General features: G+C 41.0%; 1 protein-coding gene across 1 annotated transcript in view; it reads right to left on the bottom strand.

Annotated features, from left to right (window-relative positions):
• impdh1a (IMP (inosine 5'-monophosphate) dehydrogenase 1a) overlaps positions 1–12,857 on the bottom strand; it is a 77,560-nt gene that overhangs the window by 33,186 nt on the left and 31,517 nt on the right. Inside the window, exons 4-9 of the mRNA XM_060923616.1 lie at positions 5,996–6,097; positions 5,588–5,662; positions 5,289–5,495; positions 3,348–3,435; positions 3,048–3,247; positions 1,142–1,232 (exon numbers count right to left, since the gene is read on the bottom strand). Of these exons, the coding sequence (XP_060779599.1) occupies positions 1,142–1,232; positions 3,048–3,247; positions 3,348–3,435; positions 5,289–5,495; positions 5,588–5,662; positions 5,996–6,097 (763 nt within the window). The remainder of the gene's footprint in view (positions 1–1,141; positions 1,233–3,047; positions 3,248–3,347; positions 3,436–5,288; positions 5,496–5,587; positions 5,663–5,995; positions 6,098–12,857) is intronic.

Below are 12,857 nucleotides of genomic sequence, written 5' to 3'. Positions count from 1 at the left end.
TCGAGCATTATGGGAAACAGAGTCTTGACACTCCACCGCAAAGTGCAAACACTGTTTCGGTTGTCAAGGGAACCTTACAACAGTCGTTCAGTCATTCAGACCAGTGGTAGGCTAGACTACAGAGTACAAAAATTAAGTAGGGGGCAAACGTGGGCCGAGGAAGAAACGCGTACCCTTGTGGATATACGGGCAGATGTCCACATATCTGAGCTTTTGGAGAGAACACACAAAAATGCCGACGTGTTTGCTGTATTCAGTGAGAAAATGAAGGAGAAGGGGTTCACGTGCTCCCCAGAACAATGTCGGCTAAAAGTGAAGAAACTCCGTCAGACCTACATTAAAATCAGGGACATTCTTTCAAAAAGTGGTGGTACTAGCGACTTGCGTGAAGAGCCAGAACTGTCACAACATGATGTGCGCTCATCAGCGCTATCCTCCGTGACTACTTTTGAACTTAACGCTTTGTGCGCGTGTCGTCTCTGACCAATAGCTGAACGACCTCAGGGCACGTGGCTTTGTTGACAGATTTTGGTCCGCTTACTAAAATGTACAGTGTGAAAGCGAACCGCACCAAAATGAAAAAAACATTTGGTTCGGACCAAAGCAAGTGAACTATCGAACTATCCTGGTCTGAATACACCCTTAGAAACCCCAAGTATAATTCGCGACATGTATTCATGTAAATAGCTGTTCCTGAATGTTTTAAAGTAATCAAATTAATAAAAAATACTATTTTTACTCAAACTAAGAATCCTTAATTTTCAAAAATTTATATCGCCACTAGTTTTCATTTTCACACAACTCAAGAAAGAAAGAATTGTAAAAATGAAGACATTAAGTTCTGAGGGCCAAAATTCATAACTAAAAAGTTTTTGGAGTAAAGCTTTAGGATCGTCCAAGGTCCCATGAACATGATAGAAATTTTCACATGAATTTTCTCAAAGAAATCCATGACACAAACTGTAAGGTCCTAGGCGAGTTAGTGTGACCCATATTCAAACCCTGGAACCACATTCTGCAATTTATTATTAAATATAGAAACAGTGCTGGCTTCCAGTACAAGTTTTGAGTTTGACTTAAATGTCAACAGCAGGAAAAAAAAAACAAAACCCACAAACTGAACCAAAACTTAGTGACCCACCATTTCCTCCCACCACCTGTAGCTCAGGGTATTTCTGTTTAATGTAGTTGATCATGCTGATCTGAAACACAGAGTTTCCCTGAGATGAGTCCTGAAAGAAAAATGCAGAGACATCAAGTCATGGAGTATACAATACCTGAGGAAAAAAAAAATAAAATAAAGGAAGAAAATATGTTGGAGTTAAAAAAAATTGAAATAAAGAATGTTCCAGATTAAGTTAAGAAGGGGAGCATTATTTTATACTAGTACAGGGCTCGAAATTCATATTTTTTTTCACCAGCCAGCTAGACTAGTTACCTTCCAAAGTAACTATCCAAACAGAAAATCAACTCGTCAAAATTTGTTCATGTATGAATTTTACTTCTGTCAAAAATAACACAAAAGAGAGTAGTTACCATTGTTCATGACTAATGTGCATTTATTTCAAGACCCAAGTATTTTGATACTGTTTTTTTTTTTTTTGCACACTTTACAAATTGGCATTTGCTGTTCCACGTCCTCCTCGCGATATCCAAAAAAAAATGCCAGATGACGGACCCCTTACTAGTTCTTTTAGGAACCAATTCGTCCGCTTCCATTAGTCGCTGAAATTGCCAGAGCTTGCACGGTAGCCTATGCAACACCAGCGATTGCACAAACTGAGTCAGCGCTGTAAACCGAAACTAGAAAATCTTCCCGAAAGCAGTGTTGCCAGATACTGCTGACGTTTTCCAACCCAAATTATGTTCAAAACCCGCCAAAATGCACTTAAAACCGCCCAATCTGGCAACACTGCCTGCAAGTTCCTTTCAGCACCTAGATGTCGCCCGGGATTGGTTGGAGTGTGTGTGACTTTTTTTTACCCTTAGGCAGCCTCTCACGTTACTGCCTGAGGGACAGGGAGAAAACCACCGGGAAAGGTTTTAAACAAACGCAAGTCGGCAGATGACCATAAAATACTCGATAGTCACGATATAATAATTTTATGTATCTCACTCAGAATTTTCAGAGATATATCGAGTATATCTGATATATCGCACAGCCCTAGTCTGAATCTTCGCTTCATATATATATTTTTTATTTTCAACTAGCCAGCCGGGCTGCCTAGTGACAGGAATTACCCGCCAAATGACAAATTAAGTCGCCTCAGGTGACCGGACCACCGCGAATTTTGAGCCCTGTAGTAGGTTATCCAGGTTTTGCAAAATTCTGGGTTGCCTCCAGACTTCCATGTCAAATTTGGTGAAGATCCATCGAGAAACGGTGATGTTAACCCAAGACGACAAAAAATAAATCCAAAACATCCACCACCCAGGGGCCCACCGGGGACCCCCTGGGGCCCAAATATGGAATTTCTGAGTTCTGCCAAATTGTGGCCATCTCCTGTACCTACATGCCAGGTTTAGTGAAGATCTGTCAAGAACTCGTGTTGATAAATGTAACGTGAAGGGCACTGAGGGAGGGTGTGGGTGGATGTTGTGCCCCCCCAGGGACCTCCTTGGGGCCCGTACATGAATTTTGTTTATATCTGCAAAATTCTGGGTCATCCCCGGAGCTACTTGCCAAATTTGGTGAAAATCCATTGAGAAATGGCGACGTTAGCTCCAGACAAACAAACAAACAAACTTTTCCGCTTATTATATAGACAACTTCATTTTAAATTAAAAAAATGTATTTTATATATAAATAAATAAAGAGGTACATGAAAGATTATGGACAGGTGCTTTTTCAGTGTTATAACGAATAGCATTCAAGAAGCTCAGCCAAATACATTTACAACTTCAATGTTTAAAATGGGATTGCAAACTGAATATCTCTTTTTAAAAATCAACAAATTTTTACTAGATTTACCTTTGAACAGAATCAAGTGTGGAAAGTAAAGAAAATGGGCAATAGAGTCATGTGTCCAGCCCCCCCCGAAACGTACCAGCACCACCACGTCCACACCAGCCTGCATGAGCAGGTCCAGTCGGTATTTGTCGTCCTCACGCGTGCCGATGGCGGCTCCGCAGAGCAGCTGTTTACGCGAGTCTTTAGAGGCCAGAGGGTACTCTCTGTTCTTCTTCAGATCCGTGCGAGCAATTATAGCCACCAGTTCATCACTGTCATTCACAATGGGCAGTTTACCTGTCAACAACAAAACTCCATCAAACAGGATCGAGATCAGTGAAGAAAAACAAAACCCCACCACCGTGCACACTTGACAAGAAAAGAAAAGGAACCAGACCTTTCTTGCTGCGCTGCAGTATGTCGTTGGCTTCTTTTAGAGTAACTCCTGCTGGCGCAACCACTAAATCATCTCGCTTAGTCATCGCCTGGCAGATTCAAATCACAGCTTTAACACGTTCAAAAAGCTTTACGGAAAGTAATCTTACTACAAACTAGACTTTAAAGGAGAACTGAAGTCATTTTTAAACTTGCTTTATTTCTTAATTAACATGTTCTTCAATTACATTTTCGGTTTTAGTAACCTTACTTATCGGCCTATTCAGTTTTTAGCCGTGTTGAATTTAGTTCGTTTGGTCCACGGCAGGCATCGCTTATCCGCGCAATCTTCACAAGACTTGTGCGAGACTTCGAAACGTGAAATGTCAGCGCCACCGTTTGGAAAACTGTTTTCCAAACGAAGTATTGCACAAAAACGAGTTTAAATGACGATTACTGCCTACTTTTTTCAAAAACTTTCCTGATCGCTATCAAAACAAACAAAACTTCCGGCTTGATTACGTCAGCATTCGAAAGATGGTGCGTGCGTCTTTTGACGACGTTGGCAGATGTCGGTCACTTTGATTTGCGCTGTACATTTTACTTCCGTCCTACGATGTCTCGCACAGGTCTCAACGCATCTCGTTTATGCTCAGTGCTTTGACATATGGACTGAGGGCCCGTTTACACGAGGACGCTGTCGGGTAAAAACGACTAAATATTTTATCAGAAGTGCCTTTCGTTTACACGGGGACGGCGTTTCCGAGGCTGAAAAACGGATAAAATTGAAAACGCCTTCCAGAGTGGATAAGTTAAAAACGGCCCCCGTTGCATATCCGTCTAAACTACCCAATACGCGAAACTCTGCTCGGATCTGCTCACGTCGGGTACGCGTTTACGTCATACATGTGTCATATACTGCACATGCCAGCCCGGGAAGTAAGAAAGTAAGTAAAAAAGTAAGAGCATGTCTGATTACATCAATCCAACGGACCTTCAAGCTGCTCTGTGTTTTAATGCAGTAGATGTGTTTTAATGCTCACCCGCCCGGCTGGAGCTCCTCAGTTTGGTGTCACCAAGTTACACGCACGCACGCACGCACGCGTGCGCCGCCTATTCAAGCCGCTCGTGAAACCATAAACCCGAGACTGAAAACAAAACTAGCAGCCGAACGGGTTTATTTTGCTGAGATGGACACTGCCTTTTCTCTTCTTCACCGAAACAAGAGTGAGTGTTACTTAATAAAGGCAGATTAAAAGAGTTTCGGTTTGCTCCTGCTCCTCCCTCGAGCACTACAGTACCTCAGCCGGACCGGTGTTCTGTAAAGTTATCCTAGCAAGTTCTCATACAGACCGTTTTATTATTCAAAACAAGTCATTACAAATTATTTGACTCAGCCAAAGACTCGACCAATACGCACAAAACATAAAAATCGGCAAATGCGTGAAATTCTCACCGATTTTCTATCAGCCCAGCTGATCGGTGGGACAAAACTACTGTTGAATTTTCCTACCCTCCTGGATTTCGCGCATGCGCAGTAGGCTTGGTAGGACAAATCCAAGAGGTAGGATAACTTGACAGAACAGCGGCGCAGATGTGCAGATCAGACAAGACGGAAGACGTTGCGCATGCGTGCAGACATAGCGGAGACATTTATGCGTCACCGTATAGACGCAGATTTCCTCCTTGAAAACGGTCGTGTAGATGCGGAAAAAAAGTGAGAACGAAAACGGACTTTTGCGTTTTTGTTTTATACCGTCCCCGTGTAAAGTGGGCCTGATATTACAGAGCGCATTTCAAACACTCATAACTTGATCGAGCAGTGACAAAATAGCGATCAAAAACGCATTCATATATTTAATAAAATAGGTAGAATTTTGATAAAATAAATTTGCCTTCAGTTCTCCTTTAAAAGCTCTTTATATAGAGCCATACTGCTACGACTGTCATTTTGCTTACAAACCTCCTCCAACGGTCTGTCATAGTCTTTCTCTGACAAAAAATCAATGTCCCGTGACGTGACGATTCCCACCAGCTTGCTGCCCATTTTACCAGTCTCGGTTACAGGGATGCCAGAGAAGCCGTGCCGTACCTTAGCCTCGAACACATCCCCAACCGTGTGCCGAGGGCTCATCACTACTGGATCCGTGATAAAGCCCTGCTCAAATTTCTGCCGCAATCAAATCCAACAGTTTAATGGTTAGACGCCTCATCAGGAAGTGCATTATGAACTTCAAGAGGAATTAAAAGTTTGAGATTCACCTTAACTTTCCGAACTTCATTTGCTTGGAACTCTGGTGTGCAGTTGTGATGGATGATGCCGATTCCACCCATGAGCTAATACACATCAGAAAAAAGGTCAAAGCCAGGAGCCATATGACATCTTGGCTGTGATCCGTTCTGAAGTGACCATGACTATGCACTACTGCCTGTGAAGGCTACACTGTTGACGGAGAACTACTAGGAACAAGTCATTTTTCAAACCAAAAGATGCCACAGCATTTTTCTAAATTTAATGTTTCATACTTGAACCTACATTAAATCGGCAAGCTAGTGGATATTTTTGCATTTGATATAAAAACGGTGCAAGAAATCGCAACTTGGCCTGCAAAAGCTTCATCACTTCAGATTGGACCAGGGTGCGTGTTTGCAGTTGTGTAGGATACTCACAGCCATAGCGATGGCCATGGACGACTCCGTCACCGTGTCCATGGGAGATGAAATAAGAGGCGTCTTCAAGGTTATCTTCCGGGTCAGGGCTGAGGTCAGATCCTTAACGACAGGATAAAACCAAACATGAGCGTCACACACTGATTAAAAAAAAAAAAAAAAAAAAAGGCTACAAGGCGCTATGGAAATACTGTAGAGCATAATATTTATATGCATGTGGCCACCTTGACTGTACATTTCACAGGGAAAAGAGCTGGATGGTGATTAGAAAAGATCTGAGCAGGGTTTTCATGACACATTGGTCCAACTTTACCATAATGAGGAACTTTGAAATAGTTTTAGGTTAATATTTATGCTACATCAGTACAAATAATTACACTAGACTAACATATACAGTGGGGCAAAAAAGTATTTAGTCAGTCACCAATTGTGCAAGTTCTCCCACTTAAAAAGATGAGAGAGGCCTGTAATTTTCATCATAGGTACATTTCGACTATGAGAGACAGAATGAGAAAAAAAAAATCCAGAAAATCACATTGTCTGATTTATAAAGAATTTATTTGCAAATTATGGTGGAAAATAAGTATTTGGTCAATAACAAAAGTTCATCTCAATACTTTGTTATATACCCTTTGTTGGCAATGACAGAGGTCAAACGTTTTCCGTAAGTCTTCACACACTGTTGCTGGTATTTTGGCCCATTCCTCCATGCAGATCTCCTCTAGAGCAGTGATGTTTTGGGGCTGTCGCTGGGCAACACGGACTTTCAACTCCCTCCAAAGATTTTCTATGGGGTTGAGATCTGGAGACTGGCTAGGCCACTCCAGGACCTTGAGATGCTTCTTACGAAGCCACTCCTTCGTTGCCCGGGCGGTGTGTTTGGGATCATTGTCATGCTGAAAGACCCAGCCACGTTTCATCTTCAATGCCCTTGCTGATGGAAGGAGGTTTTCACTCAAAATCTCACGATACATGGCCCCATTCATTCTTTCCTTTACACGGATCAGTCGTCCTGGTCCCTTTGCAGAAAAACAGCCCCAAAGCATGATGTCTCCACCCCCATGCTTCACAGTACGTATGGTGTTCTTTGGATGCAACTCAGCATTCTTTCTCCTCCAAACACAAGTTGAGTTTTTACCAAAAAGTTCTATTTTGGTTTCATCTGACCATATGACGTTCTCCCAATCCTCTTCTGGATCATCCAAATGCTCTCTAGCAAACTTCAGACGGGCCTGGACATGTACTGGCTTAAGCAGGGGGACACGTCTGGCACTGCAGGATTTGAGTCCCTGGCGGCGTAGTGTGTTACTGATGGTAGCCTTTGTTACTTTGGTCCCAGCTCTCTGCAGGTCATTCACTAGATCCCCCCGTGTGGTTCTGGGATTTTTGCTCACCATTCTTGTGATCATTTTGACCCCACGGGGTGAGATCTTGCGTGGAGCCCCAGATCGAGGGAGATTATCAGTGGTCTTGTATGTCTTCCATTTTCTAATAATTGCCCCCACAGCTGATTTCTTCACACCAAGCTGCTTACCTATTGCAGATTCAGTCTTCCCAGCCTGGTGCAGGTCTACAATTTTGTTTCTGGTGTCCTTTGACAGCTCTTTGGTCTTGGCCATAGTGGAGTTTGGAGAGTGACTGAGGTTGTGGACAGGTGTCTTTTATACTGATAACGAGTTCAAACAGGTGCCATTAATACAGGTAATGAGTGGAGGACAGAGGAGCCTCTTAAAGAAGAAGTTACAGGTCTGTGAGAGCCAGAAATCTTGCTTGTTTGTAGGTGACCAAATACTTATTTTACCGAGGAATTTACCAATTAATTCATTAAAAATCCTACAATGTGATTTCCTGGATTCTTCCCCCCATTCTGTCTCTCATAGTTGAAGTGTACCCATGATGAAACTTACAGGCCTCTCTCATCTTTTTAAGTGGGAGAACTTGCACAATTGGTGGCTGACTAAATACTTTTTTGCCCCACTGTATTTCCCTTTAGATAAGCTACAAGACTGAAAATGTTGTAGTCTGTGTAACCCAAAAAAAAAAAAAAAAAAAAAACCCCACAGGTCAGCAAAAAGGTACAAAACACATTAGCACACTAGAAGCTTTCATGTATTTTCATGAAAGCTTTTACTCTTTATGGAGGTAATCTGCATGCTATATATGGCAGGTTTCTTGGGGAGGGTGTAAGGATATTTTTCGCAATTTTATCATTTTTATTCAGCAACGATTATTCTTAAGGCTTTAAAATTACATGTTCAAATAACCCTGGACAAGTAACCGTCTCAGTGTTGAATGATATTTCAGGTTGAACATGCAAAGTAAATACACAACCGTTCAAAAGTTTGGGGTCACTTTGAAATGTCCTTATTTTTGAAAGAAAAGCACTGTTCTTTTCAATGAAGATCACTTTAAACTAATCAGAAATCCACTCTATCCATTGCTAATGTGGTAAATGACTATTCTAGCTGCAAATGTCTGGTTTTTGGTGCAATATCTCCATAGGTGTATAGAGGCCCATTTCCAGCAACTCTCACTCCAGTGTTCTAATGGTACAATGTGTTTGCTCATTGCCTCAGAAGGCTAATGGATGATTAGAAAACCCTTGTACAATCATGTTAGCACAGCTGAAAACAGTTGAACTCTTTAGAGAAGCTATAAAACTGACCTTCCTTTGAGCAGATTGAGTTTCTGGAGCATCACATTTGTGGGGTCGATTAAATGCTCAAAATGGCCAGAAAAATGTCTTGACTATATTTTCTATTCATTTTACAACTTATGGTGGGAAATAAAAGTGTGACTTTTCATGGAAAACACAAAATTGCCTGGGTGACCCCAAACTTTTGAACGGTAGTGTAGATATGCTGATAACGATATAAAGGCCTGGTCCCACAATACCAAGAACTATAACGTTAACTATAAATAAATTGGTCCCCTGCAGTTTATATGGTTGGTGGTCACACCAGACCGATAATCATCCCTATAGCTCAGGCCTGGGTTTATCCGTATCGCTGAGATTGCTTCTGGAGCCATTTTTCCAGGTCCGGACCTGATCCGATAAACATCTGCCCAATCAGGTAATTGTTTACATGTGATGTCTGAGCACGTCCTATTTTTCCTGGGCATCTTTGTACGTCCTTGTTGCATCATGAAATCACAGAATACAGATTCACTAAATAAATAAATAAATTAATTAAAATAAATAAATAAAAATAATAATAAATACAAAGTACGGATCTTTTATTCACGGATGTGTGATCTTCTGTGAAATATCAATAGTAAATTAATCAAGTAAACATAAATGCAGGTAAGATATTTTAATGATGAACTTCGGCAGTCCAAACATTTAACTGTTTTAGACTTCTTAATTTTTTTTTTTTTTAATCCGTGATGCATCATCCGTATGAAATTCGTAACCAATCTAATATACTGAAACGTCTGTGACCAATCTGTAAATTGTTAGCTTCCATGATGCATCTGTATTAAAATCCGTAACCACTCTGTATCCTTTTTATGCCTCTGCCACCGTAAGGTGCAGGAGGCATTGTGTTTTCGGGTTGTCCATCTGTCCGTGCGCCCGTCCCGAAACCTTGTGAACGCGATCTCTCAAAGGCTAATGAAAGGAATTTCATCAAACTTTCACCATTTGTGCACTTTGGGACAAACATGAACTGATTAGATTTTGAGATCAAAAGGTCTAAGGTCAAGGTCACTGTGAGGTCAAATGTCTGTCTGAAAACCTTGCAAACACCATATCTCCAAGACTAATGAAAGGAATTTCACCAGGTCAAGATTACTGTGAGGTCAAATGTCCATCCCCAAATCACAACTTAAAGCGTGTTGTCTACCGGGCGGAGGCATCCCTATCGACGCCGCTGGCGTCGAGTTCTATCTAGTTTTATTATATTTCCATAATCCGTGACCAATCCGTATTATATCAACCACCGGAGTGTGTGCATGGGTTGTTTTGAAGTCCAAGCTGTACAGTATGACTCGGAATAATGTGATACTACTCAGAAAAAAAAAACTTCCATGACTATTTCCAAGTTACATGCGTTTATTTCCCTGAGAGTCCGGAGCAAGCGATATTATAGTCGGGATTATAGCTGTGGTGTGACTGCTCCAGACTGGAACTAAATTCAGGCATACAGTGGTGCTCGAAAGTTTGTGAACCCTTTAGAATTTTCTATATTTCCGTATAAATATGACCGAAAACATCATCAGATTTTCACACACGTCCTAAAAGTAGATAAAGAGAACCCAGTTAAACAAATGAGACAAAAATATTATACTTGGTCATTTATTTATTGAGGAAAATGATCCAATATTACATATCTGTGAGTGGCAAAAGTATGTGAACCTCTAGGATTAGCAGTTAATTTGAAGGTGAAATTAGAGTCAGGTGTTTGTCATCCCATTGATTGAAATCAGGTGTGAGTGGGCACCCTGTTTTATTTAAAGAACAGGGATCTATCAAAGTCTGATCTTCACAACACATGTCTGTGGAAGTGTATCATGGCTCCAACAAAGGAGATTTCTGAGGACCTCAGAAAAAGCGTTGTTGATGCTCATCAGGCTGGAAAAGGTTACAAAACCATCTCTAAAGAGTTTGGACTCCACCAATCCACAGTCAGACAGATTGTGTACAAATGGAGGAAATTCAAGACCATTGTTACCCTCCCCAGGAGTGGTCGACCAACAAAGATCACTCCAAGAGCAAGGCGTGTAATAGTCGGCGAGGTCACAAAGGACCCCAGGGTAACTTCTAAGCAACTGAAGGCCTCTCTCACACTGGCTAATGTTAATGTTCATGAGTCCATCATCAGGAGAACACTGAACAACAATGGTGTGCATGGCAGGGTTGCAAGGAGAAAGCCACTGCTCTCCAAAAAGAATATTGCTGCTCATCTGCAGTTTGCTAAAGATCACATGGACAAGCCAGAAGGCTATTGGAAAAATGTTTTGTGGACAGATGAGACCAAAATAGAACTTTTTGGTTTAAATAAGAACTGTTATGTTTGGAGAAAGGAAAACACTGCATTCCAGCAGAAGAACCTTATCCCATCTGTGAAACATGGTGGTGGTAGTATCATGGTTTGGGCCTGTTTTGCTGCATCTGGGTCAGGACAGCTTGCCATCATTGACGGAACAATGCCTTCTGAATTATACCAGCGAATTCTAAAGGAAAATGTCAAGACATCTGTCCATGAACTGAATCTCAAGAGAAGGTGGGTCATGCAGCAAGACAACGACCCTAAGCACACAAGTTGTTCTACCAAAAAATGATTAAAGAAGAATAAAGTTAAATGTTTTGGAATGGCCAAGTCAAAGTCCTGACCTTAATCCAATCGAAATGTTGTGGAAGGACCTGAAGTGAGCAATTCATGTGAGGAAACCCAGCAACATCCCAGAGTTGAAGCTGTTCTGTACGGAGGAATGGACTAAAATTCCTCCAAGCTGGTGTGCAGGACTGATCAACAGTTACCGGAAACGTTTAGTTGCAGTTATTGCTGCACGGGGGGGGGGGGGGTCACACCAGATACTGAAAGCAAAGGTTCACATACTTTTGCCACTCACAGATATGTAATATTGGATCATTTTCCTCAATAAATAAATGACAAAGTATAATATTTTTGTATCATTTGTTTAACTGGGTTCTCTTTATCTACTTTTAGGACTTGTGTGAAAATCTGATGTTTTAGGTCATATTTATGCAGAAATATAGAACATTCTAAAGGGTTCACAAACTTTCAAGCACCACTGTAGTCATAGTTGTAGGTATCCGTGTTGTGGGACCGGGTCCTTATTGCACTGTATGAACGTTTACTGCCATTGCAGACCTAGTGGCTAGCGTTACTGACCCCTACTTTTCCTCTGAGACCGTGCTTCAGATTGCGTGCACACAAAACTCTCTCGTTACTAGCTTTACTCCAGCTATAAAAAAGAAAAAAGGCAGATTCTACCGTAACTGGATCCATTAATCACTTGCCCACAAAATAAGACATTTTTCTTGTCCTTTTTTCAGTGAGGTAATATTTTCAAGATTGAAAATATGGTATTTGGTCTTCTAAAACAGCACGTCATTTAAAAATACACTGAGTATATCAATAAAAAACTTTTAAAAGAATAAAGTTCTATTTCTTTGACATATCTGACAGACATAACTCCCATTTTAAAAATCCCTTTCATTATCCCTGTTGCTATCGTCAGTGAATTTCTGTCAGATGACCTGACGATAGACTCGGCCATTATGGATCTTTGGTAGTTATCGTGTGGAAGCAGGCTTTATAATTTTGGGGTGTCAACAGATAGAGGTGAAATAGATTAACAGCGAAAAAACTATTTCCTTCACGAGAGAAGCCCACAGTTATTTTTAAAAAATGCTATCGTCAGTCTGTCAGTCAGTCAAATGCACCTGACGATAGCAAAATTCAAGCCACGCACATGTCGACTGACGCAAAGAGGAAATTCTACTGCGCATGATTTTTGTGACAGCAGACATTTACTTCCGGGCAAGACTTGGAGTTCTGACAGCTAGATTTCATCAAATAAATCAAGGTAAGATTTTCAGTCAGCTATCCTGACGATAGAAATTTTTGATGATAGAAACATTGAGAATATATTTGTGCATTCATATTTAAATTTTTCTGGAGGAAAACTATCGTAAGTTGAGATAAACCAGAGCCGCTTACGACCCTTTCAGCCGACAGGCCGTTTCAATGTGTTATTTCCCCGCAAAAGTGACACAGTTGTGTCTATCGTCACTGTTCTGACAATTATTGTTGATATTTCAATTTTGAAAATAAATTTTATTTCAATATTTTGTTTTATTATTTGGTTCTAGTGATGAGGTATTTAATATTAC

The sequence above is a fragment of the Neoarius graeffei genome, chromosome 6, assembly GCF_027579695.1.
Source record: "Neoarius graeffei isolate fNeoGra1 chromosome 6, fNeoGra1.pri, whole genome shotgun sequence".
Lineage (NCBI taxonomy): Eukaryota > Metazoa > Chordata > Actinopteri > Siluriformes > Ariidae > Neoarius > Neoarius graeffei.
This window is presented reverse-complemented; position numbering and strand designations above follow the sequence as displayed.